Source organism: Malaclemys terrapin, chromosome 2 (genome assembly GCF_027887155.1).
Source record: "Malaclemys terrapin pileata isolate rMalTer1 chromosome 2, rMalTer1.hap1, whole genome shotgun sequence".
NCBI lineage: Eukaryota > Metazoa > Chordata > Testudines > Emydidae > Malaclemys > Malaclemys terrapin.
In genome coordinates this window covers 273,374,537-273,389,340 of record NC_071506.1, presented here as the reverse complement: position 1 = coordinate 273,389,340, position 14,804 = coordinate 273,374,537, and the positions used below count along the sequence as shown (strand labels likewise).

General features: G+C 43.3%; 1 protein-coding gene across 1 annotated transcript in view; it reads left to right on the top strand.

Annotated features, from left to right (window-relative positions):
* LOC128833203 (sodium channel protein type 5 subunit alpha-like) overlaps positions 1–14,804 on the top strand; it is a 101,347-nt gene that overhangs the window by 33,315 nt on the left and 53,228 nt on the right. The window contains exons 12-15 of the mRNA XM_054021227.1: positions 4,825–5,063; positions 5,424–5,618; positions 8,186–8,539; positions 12,090–12,536. Coding sequence (XP_053877202.1) covers positions 4,825–5,063; positions 5,424–5,618; positions 8,186–8,539; positions 12,090–12,536 — 1,235 coding nt within the window. The remainder of the gene's footprint in view (positions 1–4,824; positions 5,064–5,423; positions 5,619–8,185; positions 8,540–12,089; positions 12,537–14,804) is intronic.

Sequence of the window (14,804 nt, the reverse complement as noted above, 5' to 3'; positions counted from 1 at the left end):
ATACATGCTCAGAAAAATGCTGTGTAGCAAGTCCAATAGTGCTCCATGTATGCTATTAATTACCCTGTACTTGTGGATTTATGTTAGCTCTGGAACGATGTTTTCAGTAATGCACATCTTGGTAGCACACTGTGTGATTATCATACATTCAGTAAGACAGTCAATTAACAGAAATCATATCCATAGCTATAACAAGTACCTAATCTATACAGAGACAAATCTATCATCTGAACGTGACCCCATATGCCTGAACATCATGCAGTACATATCACAACGTCAGTATAATATCTGTATTACAACATATATTGCATTTAGTGCCAGGCCATCCTACAAAGTCTGTCAAGAAGCAGTGTTCCCACATTAGTACACCTCTTTCCCGATATAACACTGTCCTCAGGAGCCAAAAAATCTTACCGCATTATAGGTGAAACCGCGTTATATCAAACTTGCTTTAATCCAATGGAGCGCGCAGCCCCCCGGCCCGCCCCTCCTGGAGCGCTGCTTTACCGCGTTATAGCCGAATTTGTGTTATATCGGGTCACGTTATATCGGGATAGAGGTGTATTTGCTGATGCCAGCCCATGTGCAAATTGGAAAAGAGTTCCTATTCTGCTTTTGGAGGGGAGGACACACTATATCTATATATCTCCTGAAGTGTATGAGATTTGACTGTAGCCACTTCTCTTTTTAGAAAGACAATGTTCTTCTTTGAGTGATTGTTCATGTCCATTCCAAGCAGGTGTGTACGCGCCGCGTGCACGCCAGCCGGAAGATTTTACTATAGCAGCGTCCGTAGGGTCGGCTTCGGCGCTCCCTGGAGTGGCGCCGTCATGGCGCTGTATATAGGGGCCAGCCGACCCTCCACCCCCTCAGTTCCTTCTTACCACCGGTGACGGCTAGCTGGAACTTCGCTTGCTCTTCAGCAATCGTGGCAGTGTTCCGTCGTTGTTGTAAATAGTTAGTTAGCTTGTTGTTTAGCATTAGTTTAGTTAGATAGTAGTTGGGGGGGGGGTTCCCCAAGTTTTCGTCGCCCCGCTGGGGCATGCCCGGGTCCCCAGGGTTCAGACTCTGCAGGGACTGCGGGAAATTCATGCCGAAGAGTGACCCGCACTCTTCGTGCTTAAGATGCCTAGGGGAGAGCCACCAAAGAGATAGATGCAGTATCTGCAGGGGTTTTCGCCCCAGGACTCTCAAAGATAGAGAGCAGAGACTTAAAGTCCTCCTAATGGAGGTGGCCCTGCGTCCACAATCAGATCCCGGGCCTACCAAGCTGGCACTCAGCACTTCATCCTCGGTGCGCAGTGTCCCGGCACTGGCGCTAAGTCGTGAAGCCAAGGCCCCCAAATCCCGGCACCGGAGAGAATCGGCGCCCAAGAAATCAGCCTCAATGAGACACCGTTCCCCATCGCCAGTGCCGGTTAAAAAGAAGAGGCCGGTGAGGGAACATTCCCCCCACCGGAACTCTAAGGGGCCATCGCCATCAACGAGTGCTACGGGACAGTCTGCGCCGCAGACCCATTCAGCCATCCCGTTGACTCCCGCCCCGGAGAGGGGTACGGTCAAGTACGGACAGGCCAAGATCCCCGGATATTATGGAAGAAGTGCACCTCCCGTCGACGCCGGAGGCGTTCAAGGCCGCCTCAGACCTCTTGAGCCTCCCGGTGCTGGCGTCGCCGCACTGGTGCTGAGAACCTCTGGCTACCGTTCGACCCCAGTTTCAATCTAGGGGCAAACCGGCAATGCTGTCGCCGCGCTTCCCACGCCGCGCCACTCTAGCGGCACCGGTGCAAACAGCACCCTCTCCGCTCCGGCGGCACCGGTCCCCGGTGATAGTGGGTACCGTGCCTCCTATGTCCTCGTACTCAGAGACCTCGGAGGCGGACTCATACCGCTCTAACAGATCGAGGAGCAAGCAATCGTCCTCACGTACAAGTACCCAACCGTGGCAGCAGCAGTGGCAACCGCCCCCCCAGTGGCCGTTCTGGACACCATGGGCCTACCACCCGTCAGTGGGTTAGGCGTATGGACCCGGCTCACGAGCCGCATCTGTCTCTTCGACGTTGGCGGCCCCACCGCTAATGCCACCACCACCGGCACCGCCGTCTGACAGGAGTGTGCCACAAAGGGACACGGCACCGCCTAGCCAGACAACAGCAGCGACGGGGACCTTGCTCCCAATGCTGCAGGCACTGTCCAGCACGCCTTGTCTCTCGGTGTCGACCCCGGTACCGGCCGCGGTGCCACATCCTGAGTCCGCAACGGCCGCGCAACCTGAGTATCGTGTGCCGTAGGCCCTTGTAGAGGGAGAGGGGGTAGATGAAGGCCCTCTTCAGGGGATCTCTTCCTTCTCATCTCCGGATGAGGCAGTTGTGGGAACTTCAGCGGCACCGGCCCTAGAGGACAATAGGATCCTCCAACAGCTGCTTACTCAAGCAGCCCAGAGCCTCTCGATCCAGACTGAGAAGATTGAGGTGGATACAGATCTGGTGGTGGACATCCTGACCCCGTCTGGCCCATCCAGGATAGCCCTACCTCTCATAAAGATCATTACTGACACAACCCGCACCTTGTGGCAAACTCCAGCCTCAGTGGCCCCTACGGCTAAAAGGACTGAGAGGCGATATTTTGTTCCATCCAAGGGCTATGAACATCTTTATACACACCCTCCCCCAGACTCCCTAGTGGTAGATGCGGCCAACCAGAGGGAGCGCCAGTGGTTCCAGGGAGCTACCTCCAAAAATAGAGATGCCAAAAAGTTGGACCTGTTCAGGCGCAAGGTATATTCGACGGGGGATCTGCAGTTGCGCATTGCCAATCCGCAAGCCATAGTGAGCTGGTATGGACACAACACGTGCTCGGCTTTGTCTAGGTTCGCGGACCTCCTTCCACAGGAGTCGAGAACCAAGTTTTCAGCCCTGGTTGAAGAAGGAAGATTGATTACCCGGGCTTCCCTCCAGGCGGCCTTGGACGCGGCCGATTCAACCTCACGCACATTGGCAACTGGTCTGGTCATGAGGCGCGGAGCCTGGCTTCAAGTTTCCGGCCTCCCACATGAGGTCCAACAAACGATCCAAGACCTCCCCTTCGAAGGACCCATGCTCTTCTCGGAGAAGACGGATAAGAGGCTTCATAGCCTAAAGGATTCATGGACCACGCTCTGTTCATTAGGCCTACACACCCCGGTCACCCAGCATAGGCAGTTGAGGCCACCACAGGCCCCACGGCCGTACCAGCCTCAAAATCGAGGGGATGCCTTGCGCAGAAGGGCAAGGATGGGCAGAAGGAGGCAACAACAGCAGCCCTTCGGCCAGTCATCTGCCCAACCAAGGCCTACACAGGGGCCTAGACCACCATTTTGATGGCTTGGTGGAGGACGACCTCCCAGTCAGAACCCCGGATCCGTCCAACCTTACCTTCTCGTCACGTTGGTCCCCCTTCTATCGTGCGTGGGCCCGAATCACATCGGACACTTGGGTGCTTCGCACGGTAGAGAGGAGATATTCTATCCAGTTCTCCTCCCTCCCGCCCCACCAGCCCCCCTCTCCGTTCCTCTTCAGGGACCCCTCTCACGAGCAACTTCTACTTCAAGAAGTTCAGTCTCTCCTCGCAGCAGGGGCACTAGAGGAGGTTCCTCAGGAGCTATGGGGCAGGGGCTTCTATTCTCGCTATTTCCTAATACCAAAAGCGAAAGGGGGCCTCAGACCTATTCTGGACTTGCAGCATCTCAACAAGTTTGTAAAGAAGCTCAAGTTCCGCATGGTCTCCCTGTCCTCCATCATTCCTTCCATGGATCCAGGAGACTGGTATGCTGCCCTCGACTTAAAGGACGCATACTTTCACATTGCGATAATCCCTCAGCACAGTCGTTACCTCAGGATTGTCGTGGGCAATGCTCATCTACAATTTAGGGTTCTGCCCTTTGGTCTGTCAATAGCCCCAAGGGTCTTCACGAAGTGCATGGCAGTCGTGGAAGCCTTCCTGCACAGGCAGGGGATTCAGGTGTTTCCCTACCTGGACGATTGGCTCATCAAGGGCAGGACCAAGGCGCAGGTGAACGAGCCCCTCATGGTATGGCTGATGTGATTAGGTCCTATGATGAGACCTAATCACATCAGCCATACCATGAGGGGCTCGTTCACCTGCACATCTACCAATGTGATATATGCCATCATGTGCCAGCAATGCCCCTCTGCCATGTACATTGGCCAAACCGGACAGTCTCTACACAAAAGAATTAATGGACACAAATCTGACATCAGGAATCATAATACTCAAAAACCAGTGGGAGAACACTTTAACCTGTCTGGTCATTCAATGTCAGAGCTGCGGGTGGCTATCTTACAACAGAAAAACTTCAAAAACAGACTCCAACGAGAGACTGCTGAGCTGGAATTGATATGCAAACTAGACACAATCAACTCAGGATTGAATAAGGACTGGGAATGGCTGAGCCATTACAAACATTGAATCTATCTCCCCTTGTAAGTATTCTCACACTTCTTATCAAACTGTCTGTACTCGGCTAGCTTGATTATCACTTCAAAAGTTTTTTTTCCTCTTACTTAATTGGCCTCTCAGAGTTGATAAGACAACTCCCACCTGTTCATGCTCTCTGTATGTGTGTGTATATATCTCCTCAATATTTATTCCACTCTATACGCATCCGAAGAAGTGGGCTGTAGTCCACGAAAGCTTATGCTCTAATAAATTTGTTAGTCTCTAAGGTGCCACAAATACTCCTGCTCTTTTTGCTGATACAGACTAACACGGCTGCTACTCTGAAACTAATTACCTGGTTATTGCTTTGTTTTCTTTGTCATTTGTAACTTGAAGAATCACAACAGAAATGCCCTCCCTGCTTGAAGAATTTTGCCCTAAAATATCTTATTTGGGACTGTTGTCCTCTGTGGTTGAGAATCAAGAAAAAGGTGACAATTTTAGTAATGGATCCATTTACTGACCTCACTATCACTCTTTGCATCGTGATGAATACTATCTTCATGGCACTGGAGCACTATAAGATGACAAGAAGTTTAAAATTCATGCTTGACGTAGGCAACAAGGTAAGTGAATTCTGACATTCACTATCAAGAATGAATTTATGTATATTTCTACCCAGGATAAAAAGAATGGTAGTAAGAAAGATTCATTTATTCATTCTTTGTCTGTTAATTTCCGGGATATGGGATTCTCAAATGTTACTCTTGTTTCGCAGTTGTTCTAAACATCCTTTAAAATAAGAGCAGACAAGGCTAGGATTTTTGTTGACAATCCATTATGATATACATGATACAAGTAGGGTTTGCTGTTCACTTTACTGATGTACCTATGTCTATACTACTATATTTGTGGGAGGGTGGTCTAGAGAGATGTGCTCACAGAACCATTTAGGCAAACATGACTTACTGTTTCTTTTGTCACAGGTCTTTACTGGAATTTTTACTGCAGAAGTGATCTTGAAAATCATTGCTCTAGATCCCTACTACTATTTTCAGCAGCGCTGGAATATTTTTGACAGCATAATTGTCACCGTAAGCTTAATTGACCTGAGTGTATACACCAAAGCTAAAGAAAGAAAAGAACGGGGAAACCTGTTAGTTTTACGTTCCTTCAAACTGGTAATGGCTCATATATATTCAGTCTCATAAAACTTTTTGCATGAATACAATAGAGAGGATTTCAGTTCCCCCATTCAGTGCAATTTCTGCACCCTTGTATTAGGAACTGGAAACTCATTTTGTCTAATTTCAAACCCATTTAAAAGTTTGACAAACATATATAGCCTTTGTATTTCACTGTGAGATGATTTTAAAACATGGACTGAAAGGAGTAAAAGAAAAATCCAATGTTAAAATGTAGTTAATGTTGGAGCAGAGAATGAAAAACAAATTCAGAGAAACTGAGAAAGAAGAAATGGAGGAGAAAAAATGTAATAAAGACATATTTATACTGTATAATCACCATACACTTGTGCTATCCTGGATTTTAGGGAAGTGGTTCGTTTATCTATTCATACACTATATCACAGTCTTCTTTTTAGTTAGAAACACTTTCTAAAAAAACAAATAAAACAACCTTGGGGAAAGTGTGGTTTTTTTTTTAATTTAATGTGAAAATGGTTTGCAAACTCAATTTTTTTTTTTTTTTGGTAAATCCTACAAACCCCTGAAATAGTATTTCAGGTTCGTGAAATCTTCAAAATGCATATTTTGCCATCCTTACCTCATTTCAGTTTGGAATGGAAAGTTGTTGTTCTTCGTATTAACTATTGCAACAGCAACTGCTATATCATCTCCAGCAACAATATTTAGTATTGTCAACTAGTTCCTTCTCCTGTGATGTACTTTTGCAAGTTGTTCTTCTGCCTGTCCGAGACCATCACAGTAGGCAGCTTCTGAGGAGAAAATGTTGTCAAAATTAAAGGAATGGCTGAAAAGAAAAGCAAATCATGTGACAAATTCTACATAACTTTTGAAAAGATAGGCATCTGACCCTGAGAGAGAGAAATGTGTGAGCCTTTCAAATAAATCAGTCTCAGGCTAAGATTATTATTTTATAGTGCCCACATGAAAGAATAAGGATATTTTTCAGCACTCAAGCATGTAACTTTACACACATCAAGAGACTTGAAGTTACTCTTGTGTGTAACTATTCACAGGTTTGGGGCCTATGTGATGGATTGGATGGACAAAGGAGGATATAACATGCATTCTCATTTAAATGTTTTTGGGATGTCTCCTAAACACCAATTTAGGACAAAAAGAAGAACAGGAGTACTTGTGGCATCCCTGTTCCAGAAAGCACTTGAGCATGTGTTTAACTGACAAACACATACTTAAGCGCTTTCTTGAATAGGGATGGATTTAAGTGTCAGCTCAAGTGTTTTCCTGAATTGGGATTTTAGCTGGTATTTGTGATTTGTTTGAAGGTATCTCACTTTCTCCCAGTGCACAAACAGAGATGTATTGTGTCTATATGTAAACTCTATAGGCACACATTTTCCCATTTATTTATTTCCCCCTTTGCTCTACCAGTCTACTAAATTAAATTAAATTAAAAAATTTAAAATAAAAAATTACTGTTGCCACTTTGTCAGTCATAGTCGTTACTGGTTCCTCTTTGTGGTAATTTTTTTCTTTTTGATTAATTAGGATTTCTGAGAAAGTTCCCATAAGAATTTTATTCTTCAAGATTGGAGATCTATCATAACATTTCTCTTTGAAGAAAATTACTTACCTTTTATTATTTTCTGAATGCATTGTACTGTGGTTATAATAGATCCTCATTCACCAGCTCAGAATTATAAGATGTTATTGTTTTTACCATTTTATTTTCAAAATGGCAAGGAACTGACTCTTTAAAAGATTACAGGCTGTGGAACCTGACATTTGCCAGAGGCAGAGATCCCAAGAGTCATGAGATGTTATAACTTCTATAAATACAAAGAACAAGAATTACAGATAAGTAGTTACCTTTCTGCATCAGCACGTAGACCCTGATCGAGCAAAGTCCTTTAAGCACATGCTTAATTTTAAGCATGTAAGAAGAGCCATTGAAGTCACATGCTTAAAATTAAGCATGTACTTTATGTGGTTTGCTTGTTTAGTGTCTGTGATACTGTGGTGATGGATGCTATACAAACTTAAGATAGATCCTTGGCCTGATTTACAGAGGTGCTGAACAGCTATGATTCCTATTTAAGTCAATGGGAATTGTGGGTGCTCAGCACCTCTAAAATTCAGGACATTTGCATGTAAATATTTGGTTATTGAAAATGGAAATAAAGTACAGATTATGATAAACAGGAATTTAAGTTCAGATTCTAGAAGATGTGAAAATGCAGGAAGAAGGAAATGCAACAACTTGCTTGCCTGAGAAACTCACAATGGAAGGTGGTAATAAATTGCTACTGGTGGCATGGTGAACATTTATGTTATGGAATTGTGCAAAGACCACAACCAGGATTGTGGCATCATTGTGCTAAAAGACACAGAGATATAACATATATACAAATCAGTAGTCTGTATTACACATTGATCATATACTGACTTAAAATACCCTCCATTTCATTGTGTTTGAGTAGTTTGAAATGTCTGCATAATGTTTTTAACCATTTTTAAACAGTGCAAAATGAAGATTATCTAATCTTCTGTTGTCTAATGCTATGTTTTTTGTTTATACACAGCTGAGGGTCTTCAAACTGGCAAAGTCCTGGACAACTTTGAATACACTTATTAAAATCATTGGTAACTCAGTGAGTGCCATGGGTAACCTTACCCTGGTTCTGGCAATCATAGTCTTTATTTTTGCTGTATTAGGAACGCAACTTTTTGGTAAAAGCTACAAAGAACATTGCTGTAAAATAAGTGATGATTGCAAGCCACGTTGGCATATGATGGATTTTTTCCACTCATTCCTTATTATATTCCGAATTCTGTGTGGAGAATGGCTTGAAACCATGTGGGATTGTATGGTGGTAGATGGGCAACCGTTATGCCTTATTGTCTTCTTGCTGACCATGGTGATAGGAAACCTAGTGGTGAGTTTCCAGATATGTTTCTATTTTTATTGCCTGTACAGTATACAATATACTGACTTATAGAGATAAGGTAGGTGAGGTAATGTTTTTTATTGGACCAACTTCTGTTGGGGAGAGAGACAAGCTTTGGACCGTATACAGAGCTCTTCCTCAGGTCTGGATTTAGCAGACCTGAAGAAGAGCTCTGTGAAAATTCAAAAGCTTGTCTCTCTCACCAACAGAAGTTGGTCCAGTAAAAGATATTACCTCACCCACCTTATCACTCTAATATCCTGGGACCAACATGGCTACAAAACTCTGCATAATCTACTGACTTGACTTTCTATGAATGGTAGGTTTCTAAGAGATGGTGGTAAAGGGACCACCCCATGTCAATTGTGCTCTAGTAAATCCCCTGTTTGTCTTTCACCTGTGGAACTTGTGTTCATATTTAAAGTAAGACACTTTTTCAATATTGCATCACTGAATCTTTTCACAGACCAATATTCATTCCAGTGAGGAACAATTTTCTAACAGAAAAAAATTACTAGCAACAATTTTCTTTTTCATCTCAAGACTTTGGTGGAAATAATCACTAAGGACTGAATGCTCAAAAGGAGTTAGGCTCCAAATGTCTACTTAGGCTCCTAACTTCTATTGAAATCTATTGAAATTGAAGTTATTGATTAATAGTTACCATTGATTTCAATAGGAGTTAGATGCCTAAATAGAAAGTAGGGACCTAACTCCTTTTGAGAACGCAGCCCTGTGTTTGCATATCACAACCTGTTTTTTGTTTAAGAATTTGTTTCTTTACTGAGTTCTTTGCAGGCAATCCCTGGGCCCATACATGAACCCACTGAAATCAGGATTCTGCCAGAACATAGCTCAATGCAGGGTCATAGTTCAGTTCTCTTTAGATGCAAGACATCGGATCAGCTTCTCCTCTTTCTTATAGTAGGCTAAATCAGAAGTAAATACACTAAAATCAGTGTTATTGCCCTACTGTAAAAGTAGAGTTGCTGAGAGAAAACTAACTCTCAGATGAAATTTTCGTTTTGAATTACTTTTGTCGGCTTTCTGCGAATCAGTGGAATCTCTTGTTTGTTGGTTTGTTTGTTTAAACAAATATTAAGATGTGAACATTGTATTTTGTGTGGGAATAATAAAAACCTTAATCTGGAAGTGAGTTTGAAAGTACATATCAGTAACTTAAGAGCCCCAAACATTATAAGGATGTTTTAATTTATCCCCCAAACATGCATTACAAACCCAGGATATTCAGAGATAATGAAAAACATCAGCCTAGCATGTTTACATGATATCCTCCCACATTTGCAAGCATAGTGCAAAATGAAATATATAAAAAAGACTCATAAGGGGATACAAAACCTGATTCTTCTTTTGCTTACATCAATGTCAGGAGTTACTCCATTGGAGGAAGGGCGAGGAAGATCATGACCAAAGATTCTCATTTTACGTTTTAAAATAGTAGATTGGAGCTGGCAGTGATCTCTTTTAAAGAGAAGCTTAATGCAATAAAGCCAGAAACGCACTGGAGACTGGAAATGAGAAAAGGGAAGGGGGAAGTGGACACGGTAATTTGGGTTCCACCAGTGGAATCTGGGTTGTGGAAGTCTTTCTGGTGGAAGTCTGCTTGGAAGATGCGAGGCTCATGGCTGACCCGCACAGCTCTAAATGTGGGCAGGAGAGAATCAGGATGGGTGACGGACATGTTAATCAGTGCATCTGCTTCCTACAGAGCTCCTAGGGAGTCCTGGATGGAACTTAAAGCTGTCAGAAATCTTTTGTGGCAGCAAGGTGAGGGGATGTATGATACCCACCTGGGGATGACTGTCTCTCTGAAAGCAAAGCATCATAAATAATCAGGGGGCTCTGTTCAGCTAAAGAATGTCCAGCAGGGGACTTGATAATCAGCTGCCAGCACCCGAAGGGTTTAAACACCAAAGAAGGGGTAGAAGTATTCAGTGTGGGTTTTGGACCCAATGCAAATCCGTAGCAGCTCCACTCAGGTCTGGTGGCGTTTCACCTAAGAATACCATCATGAGACTAAAATCAGGCCCTCACTATTCTTTACTATGCTGAATCTGTGCTATTAGCCTAATACAGGGGGTGATAGTTCTACTGTACAAATTATCTCCAGCTTCCTTTTGCCAATTCTGGCCAGCTAAAGGAACAGTGCCCCCATAGTTATGTATATCAGTAACTTTTGTAATTGTCTCCCCCTCAAGGAATTGATGGAATGTTGTGATACACCAACTTTTTTTTCTTTTACACCACTTGGAAGTGCTCCTAGGAGACTGTGACTCTGAGGCAAACATTAAAGGTTCTTCAGTTGCAAGGCCTCATAAGCTGCAGAACCTGGTGGGTCCCAATATGCACTTGGTGAATTGCCTCCAAATGCCATACTCTTCCCAGTTCCCTCAGACACACTGTCTCCCAGACGCTCTTCTCACCAACATCTTTCCAGCTGCCATAAAATCTTCCCTACTTCAATTGACTTGATTTCTCGACTCATCCATCACAGCTGATACTACTAGAGTTTATTCCCAGACAAAAAATGTTAAGCAGGAGGGTGCATAACAGTGATTTAAAGGTAATAAACACTGTAAGAATGTTGCAATCATCCCCAAAACAAACTTTATAAATAGAATGTTCAGAATTCAGGATAAACTTAAAGGAAATCTAAACATATTAAGATATAGAAATGCACAGTTAATGCACCCAAACAACCTAACTCTTTCCTATAGTGATGCCAGGCAATAACCATAAAAATCATTGATGCATTTTAATGCTTGTTGTTCCAGATTAGCTTAAAGTGATTTTAAAAGACATGTTAGATTTGTTTAATCTTTTTTCCCCCCTCCACATATCACTACAGGGTCAAGGAAGGCTCTTTGTGTGCTGTACCTGGGCGTTCCATGTTTCAAGATTTATCTCTGCCAAGTTTTGCATAGATAGATAATACATGAATTGAAAACATTTAAGACAAAAAGGGCTGACTGAGAGTGCTAAATTTTTTTTGTAATTTTAACTCATGTTAATGGATTTACTTGTAAATGCTCAGACAATTCATTCAATACTCAAAGAGTAAATGCTGTAATTTTGGGGGAAGATGCAGAGTATTCTTTATACAAATACAAAAAGTTTAAATTCTTGTTTGAAGAGCAAAACTGCACTCAACCTTACTTATATAGTCATGACCACAATTAATTATTAATTTACCATTACTACTACTAACATTTTAAAACATGTTGCAGTAAAATTGTGTGATTTTCATACACAGGCCTGTATTACAGAAAAGATCAGGTTTTATGCCACAAAAATATGTTTTTTGTTTTTTATTTTTTTGGAGGATCATGAAAACATACCCTTATGAGAGCTAAATATGCTCCATGAAAAATTATTTTATGAACAATAATAATTTTGTTTTGTCTTAAGGTTGATGCATTAAGAACAAATTGTTTAGAAACTGACTAATCTTCAAGCGTCCTATTTAAATTTCAAAATTATATTGCCATGATTTTCTTTTCACTTCAATTATTTTCAGGTTCTCAACCTGTTCATTGCACTACTGCTGAACTCCTTCAGTGCTGACAACCTCCAAGCACCCGAAGAAGATGCAGAGATGAACAACCTTCAGATTGCATTTGCTCGGATCCACAAAGGACTTCGCTTGCTGAAACACGCAATATGGGATTACTGTTGTGGAAAGCTCTGGCAACCAAAGAAAATCACCAAAAAGAAAATGAAATTGGCTGCTGAGAACACATGTGTGGAGATTGGGAAAGAAGGGAAGAATTGTAAAGAAAATCACAGTGACAGTCTGACAGAGAAGAATGGAGAGAAATGCTCCGTTAGCATTCTTGAAGATTTTATCACCAACCCCAACATGTTTGTCTGCGTCCCTCTTGCTGATGCAGAATCTGATAGTGAGGACTATGAAGATGATGATAATAATTCAAGTAAATTCACAGAAATGGAATACAGTAAACAGGTAAGAAGCCTATTCAGGAGAAGATGTTTGAGACTACAGGCTCTTTAATGGAGCTGGCAAAGGCATAGCATGATCCAGCTGCAGGAAGATGCATTTAGAAAAATTCAAAAGAGAGCTAAAGTGTAATTTTTCAAAAGTGAGGGTAATTACCCATTGGAAGAATTTACCAAGAAGTATGGTCAATTTTCCATCTCTTGAAGTCCCTGTGGGTCTTCCACTTCAGGTATCAGGGCATTCCGGCGACATCGATCAGAGATTTACAGTAGCAGTGTCAGCGCGGGTCGCAGGGTGCCATTGGTGCCGCATCTAGCGTTTCTCAACTGTCCTCAGCTGAAGACAGAGCCCTGGGGCAGTCACTCTTCCAAACCTTTCAGAAAAAAATAATATAATTAATTAGTTAGTCATATAGAAAGTTATAGTTAATGTAGCGTTAGTTTTTATTAACCCCCCCCTTTCCAAAAAAGTTTACTTTTTATGTTTATCCTCCCCACACTGAGGGGGAGGGGGTTAACCATTAAGATGCCTGGCTCCCCAGGCTTTAAGCAGTGCAGTTCCTGCCATGAAGCAATGCCCATTTCGGACTAACACTCTTTGTGTGTTCATGTTCTTGGGGAGGCACACATCCCACAAAAATGCGCCCACTGTAGCAATCTGAAAGTGAGAGCCCAGCATGACCAGGATCTCAGACTCAAAATGATCTTGATGGAGAAATCTCTCCAAACTGAGCCAGACCAACGGACCTTCTCTCCGGGTACGCCCCCTATCGGGACAGGAGACATGCCTTCCTCTAAAAGACTAAGGCAAAGGGCGCAGAAATCTCTGAAGAGAGCACCGCAGAAACAATGGTGGTCTCCTGCCAGGTTGCTGTTTAAGTGGGTCGCCAAAGCCTGGACATCCCGTTGGAGGAAGTGCAGACAAACCAACACAAGCTTGTACAAATCTTACAAGCTGCATCTACTTCCAAAATCACCCTGCCCATCAATGATGCATTTTTGGAACCAGCAGAGACAGTCTGGCAAACACTGGCCTCAATTTGGCCGACATGCAAAAGGGTAGATAGAAAGTATTACATCCCTGCCAAAGGGATGAACTTCCTGTTCTCACACTTGCCTCCCAGCTCCTTGGTGGTTGACACTGCTAATAAGCGTGGCAAACAACAACAGTTTAGATCGACCCCACAAGAGGCTTGACCTCTTTGGATGAAAAATTTATTCCTCAGTGACATTACAATTCTGAGTCGCCAACTGTTTGGCTTTGCTGGCCAAATACAATTATGATAATTATTGGAAACATAGGTTGTTCACAGTGGTGCTCCCCATGGAGAAACAATCACAATTTCAGGCCATTGTAAGTGAGGGTCAACTCATAGCTAAAACAGCCCTCCTAGCATCTTTGGATGTCATGGACACAGCAGCCAGAACCACGTCCATAGTCATTTGCCAGACATCCTGGTTACAATCCTCTGGCATACCTAAAGAACTCCAAACCTATCATTCAACCAAGAGAAGCTATTTTCAAACAAGACTGATGAGGTCCTCCACTCAATGAAGGATTCTCGAGCCACTCTTTGCACTTTAGGGATCTACACTCCATCTGCTAAGAAAAGACGATACCAGCTTTATCGGAGGAACAGGGATTCCTTTTCCAACCGATGACAACAGCGTCAATACAAGAACCAACGATATCACCAAGGTTGCAGTGACAGAGAGCACCTCAAGCTCAACCATAGACTTCTCAATCGGCTCCGCCCAGGCCACAATTTTGCAGTTTTGGTCGAGGGTCTAGATGACCTCCCTCACCAAGCAGCACTTTCACCTGATTAGTCCCCATGCTTTGGTCACTGCCTTCACCCATTCTACCACATCTGGGCATCAATAACCACAGACCAATTGGTGTTAAAGATTGTACAATCGGGGTATACCATCCCCTTTACCTCCCGACTACCTCCCCTCTCCATCCCTCTTCAGGGACCCTTCTCACGAGCACCTGTTATGACAAGAAGTTGATCATCTTCTACAACTAGGTGCTGTGGAATGAGTGCCTTTACAATACAGGGGGAAAGGGTTCTACTCCCACTACTTCTTGACACAGAAGAAGAATGGGGGATGGAGACCTATCTTGGATCTCAGAAAACTCAACAAGATTATACACACTCAAAAGTTCAAGATGGTGACACTGGGCACGATGCTTCCAGTACTGCAAAAGGGGGACTGGTTTTCAGCCCTCGACCTCCAAGATGCTTATTTTAATATTACCATATACCCTTCT